At 50.0% G+C, this 4,533-nt stretch overlaps 1 protein-coding gene across 1 annotated transcript in view; it reads left to right on the top strand.

Annotated features, from left to right (window-relative positions):
• The window catches only part of LOC109377925 (usherin-like), a gene marked incomplete at its 5' end in the record, with an annotated part of 104,566 nt that overhangs the window by 67,294 nt on the left and 32,739 nt on the right, over positions 1 to 4,533 (top strand). The window contains one exon of the mRNA XM_019634397.1: positions 2,526 to 4,042. Within this exon, the coding sequence (XP_019489942.1) occupies positions 2,526 to 4,042 (1,517 nt within the window). The remainder of the gene's footprint in view (positions 1 to 2,525; positions 4,043 to 4,533) is intronic.

Raw genomic sequence — 4,533 nt, 5'->3', positions numbered from 1 at the left:
GGGAAGGAGCCTGGTGGCAGAAGTCCTCTGACCCAGAATCGTAAAACTACCACAGGTCGTCCAGAACGCCAGGGATCCATTTGTGGAAAGCTGAAACTGACTTCACGGACTTGCTCAGAAGTTAGAGCTGCCGTACACTGTGGATGTGTTCACCCCGAAACTGGTGTCGCCATCATGGTGGAGGTGGGCACGAGAGGAGAGGGGGGGGAGGAGGAGCAGAAAAGGGCAACCTGAGACGTCACGGAGGAAGAGAGAAGTACAACTGAGAAAGGGCAGAGGGCGCCAGAAAGCGAGTAAGAGATCGGGAAGCAGGCGTTAGAGGAGCAAAGAGAGAAGGTGGTCACTAGACGAAGAGGAGCCTGGACCCAAAAGAAACAGAGGGAGAAATAAAGATGGCTGACGATCAAGGGAAAATCAGGGGTGTCGTAAAATCAGCCAGGCCTGGGGACAGAGGGGACAATCACTCCTTTGCAGCCGGAAGCTCTTAATACTAACAGAAGCCCCCCTTTTAAGAAAGGAACAGTCCCTGCTATGCAAATAGACCTTTCCGAGTGGCAGGAGACCGGCTATGAAGCAAAACGTATTTGATCGGTGGGGCGTAACTGCATGGTGATGAATCTAGTGTGCAGCTGGGTTAACTTTGGCCCCCAAGGTCTTTGTGTGATGCCAGAGAGCCTGTTGTAGGATATCAGGTATCAGGTGAGGGATTTATTACCACAGGGACCTTAACTCCATGATGTTCCCTTATGACCTGGAAACACTCCTGGGCATCTTAGCTGAGGCTGCAGAGGTAGGAAGCGCCCAGGACTGCTGAAAACTGGTCCGTGCTCCCCACAGTCTGCATTCTCCATCGCTGTGTTACATGATTATGCAGAGTACCTGTGTTTGCATGCTGGAGCACACCTTGGAAGTTTCTTTATTCCATACACCCCTATTTAGGGAAGGATGGTGCCCACCCTTTCCAGACAGATGGGAATTTTTGCCTTCATTTGGAAAGCCAGGTGGATCGAAAATGTTCTAGAATTTCTATGGAGCTGTGACTTTGTTGCTCCTTCGAAGGGTCAGCTATAAATCAGAATACTTTGTAATCTTACTTGTCTTCTATTCCGAAAACTCCTGGTCTTTGAAAGATTCTTCCAGTGCAAGTCAAGGTTGCTGATGATGGGTAATTTCTGCCTTGTGTCCCAAAGGTATGAAGTACGGATTCAAGCCTGCACCCTGCTGGGTTGTGCGTCAGGTGACTGGGCATCTGTGCAGACCCCGGAAGTGGCACCCCTGATGCAGCCTCCCCCGCACGTAGAGGTCCGCACGGCTCCAGGAGGCTTCCAGCCCACCGTGTCCCTTTTGTGGGCAGGGCCGCTTCAGCCAAATGGGAAAGTTTTCTACTATGAATTGTACAGAAGACAACCGGCAGCTCATCCTGCAAGATCACAACCAGTGCTCGCCTATAATGGCAGCTCGAGCTCGTTTATGGATTCCGAGCTCTCGCCTTTCACAGAGTACGAGTACCAGGTAAGCGACGCGCGGTACCAGCAGTGCACACTGAGATTGCACACACCCATCAGCACCTGCCTGTAAAAACCACTGGTGATGGGACAACCACTCAAAGAAAAATGAGGCTTAAAGAAGTTCATAGCATTCTTGAATAATTCTTTAAAACAGTCAGTGAGGGAGGAGAGATGGCATATTCGTTGCCATCTTCATTGTCTTGGGTCTTGATCCGTGTGACACATGCTTGTTATTTCCATGTAGGTTTTAGGTGAAGCGTTTGCATGTCTGATGGATGAACTGGTTTCTCGCTAAGCTTCCCACTGTTGGTGTTGCCGTGGGAGGAACTACTCCTTGTTAAAAGATCACTTGGAAAATAACTCGTTAGTTGTCCCAGAACAAAATACTGTATTTCCCCATGTATAAGATGTACCCTTTTAAAAAAAATTTGGGGTCTAAAAACTGGGTGCGTCTTATACAGTGGTTGTAGATTTCAAACGCCATAGATGAAACTGAGGACGGGGCAATATATGAAGACAGTGATTCGTCATCAGACACAGACGAGGACAAGCTAATGGTTGGGAGTTTTGACAGTGATGAGGAGTTGAATGAATTTTATGATGAATAAAACTTGAGTTCAAGAACTTTATGTAACACATTTTTTTTCAAATTTCGGGCCCCAAAATTAAGATGCGTCTTATACATGGGGAAATATGGTAACACCTAATGGCAGGTGTCTCCAGCCCCTGTGCTCAAGAGAGAGACAGGATGTTGAGAAAAGTCGAGAAAGACAGCTGACATACACCTGCGGATGAAGTAGGGTTAGTACACGGGCAGCTTAAAAGATACCGGACTTTACAGAGCCCTGAAAAGCCAAGAATTAAGAAAACNCCCCGATTTAATATCCGGATGCTTCTTCTGGGTTAGGGTTATCAGGATGAGCAGCAGGAGTGGGGAAGGTTAAAAGGGACAAGATAGCTACACCAAGGAATCAAACGCTACGTGTTATTCGCCCTCTGCTTTTCTTCCCCCTCCAGACATACAACATCTTCAGTGATGGTACCCTAGAGTACACTGGCCTGAGTCGCCAGTTTCTCTTCCGACGCCTGGACCCTTTCACCGTCTACACGCTGACCCTGGAGGCCTGCACCGGGGCCGGCTGTGCCCGCTCCGCACCCCAGCCTGTGCAGACAGATGAAGCCCCACCCCGCTCTCAGGCGGCTCCTGAAGTCCGGTCTGTGGGGTCCACCAGCATTGAGCTGAGCTGGTCTGGGCCTGTTAACCCAAATGGAAAGATAATTCGCTACGAAGTGATTCGCAGATGCTTCGAGGGAGAAGCTTGGGGCAATCAGACCGTCCAGGCCAATGAGAAAACTGTGTTCACGGAACATAATACTGAAGGGAATGCATTTATGTGCAATGACACTGGTTTGCAGCCATGGACTCAGTGTGGATATAAAATCCACGCGTGGAATTCAGCAGGCCACACCTGTAGCTCGTGGACTGTGATCAGGACGATGCCAGCGCCTCCGGAAGGCCTCTCTCCCCCTGAGATAACATACGTATCTGTGAACCCCCCAAAACTGATGATTTCCTGGGTCCCACCCCAACAGTGTAATGGTCTTATCCAGTCCTACAGGCTTCAAAGGAACGGGAGGCTCTATCCTTTCAGCTTCGATGCTGTGACTTTCAATTACACCGACGGAGAGCTGCTTCCTTTTTCCACGTACAGCTACACGGTCACCGCCTGCACGAGTGGAGGCTGCTCTTCCAGCAGCCCAACCAGCATCACAACTCATGAGGCTGCTCCGGCAGGGGTCAGCCCTCCAGACCTTCAGGCTGTCAGTGCCACTCAGATACACGTCACTTGGTCACCACCATCGATTCACAATGGAAAGCTCACTAAGTATTTACTCAGGTGTGATGGTCAGGAGTACCTTGCTGGGCAGAGCCTGTCCCTTTTGGTCCCCCACCTGCAGCCTTATACTCAGTACATTTTCTCCCTGGTCGCCTGCACAGAGGGAGGTTGCACAGCTAGTGTGTCAAAATCTGCCTGGACGATGGAGGCCCCCCCACGGGACATGGACCCTCCAACATTGCAAGTCACAGGCTCGGAATCCATAGAAATCACCTGGAAACCTCCAAGAAAGCCAAATGGCCGGATCAGAAGTTATGAACTTAGGAGGGATGGGACCATTGTGTATACTGGCCTGGAAACTCACTATCATGACTTTACTCTCATCCCGGGTGTGGAGTACGGCTACACAGTGACTGCCAACAACAGCCAAGGGGGTATATTGAGCCCACTCGCCAGAGATCGAACGAGCACCTCGGCACCTTCGGGAATGGAGCCCCCAAAACTGCAGGCCAGGGGTCCTCAGGAGATCGCAGTGAACTGGGACCCTCCAGTGAGGACAAATGGCCATATCATCAACTATACTCTCTTCATCTGTGAGCTGTTTGAGAGAGAAACCAAAATCATCCCCATAAATGCAACCCATGATTCTTTCGGCACACGGGCATTCGTGGTGAACCAGCTGACGCCATTTCACAGGTAGGTAACTTTGGCTGGGTTTGCCGAGAGCAAGCAGCTGTCCCTTCTGTGGTGTGAGCCCTGGGTCAGTTCACATTAAGGCTCTGAAAGCCAGGTGTGTGACGCCCCCTGCCCCCATTCACTTAACCATCCACAGTGTACGCATGATACCCTGATCCTGCCAAAATCTGCTTGCATGACTTCCGAGAACAACATTTGTGCAGGTGACATTTTGAGAGTTGTTTTTGTTGGAAAGATTTGCAATTCACAATGTCTGGAATAAGTACAACAGAACTGGGGTCAGTTCCTAAGTCTAGTCGCTCCTAGAAACTTGGACGTTCCTGAGCAGCCTGAGAGCCCCAATGAAGTCATCTGGTGCACGGTGTCCAAAAAAACGAGGTATTATTTTAAAGTATGAAAAAAGTGCCCGTCACGGAGAGTTATCACCAGCCAGAGTGGCACTGATCCAAATCCGACCTGGGAGAGCTGTCCTTATTGAACCTGGCACCTAA

The sequence above is a fragment of the Hipposideros armiger genome, unplaced genomic scaffold (assembly GCF_001890085.2).
Source record: "Hipposideros armiger isolate ML-2016 unplaced genomic scaffold, ASM189008v1 scaffold_1629, whole genome shotgun sequence".
In the NCBI taxonomy this organism is placed as follows: Eukaryota; Metazoa; Chordata; class Mammalia; order Chiroptera; family Hipposideridae; genus Hipposideros; species Hipposideros armiger.
Note: the sequence above shows the minus strand (reverse complement) of the source record. Positions and strands in the feature narration are given on the sequence as shown.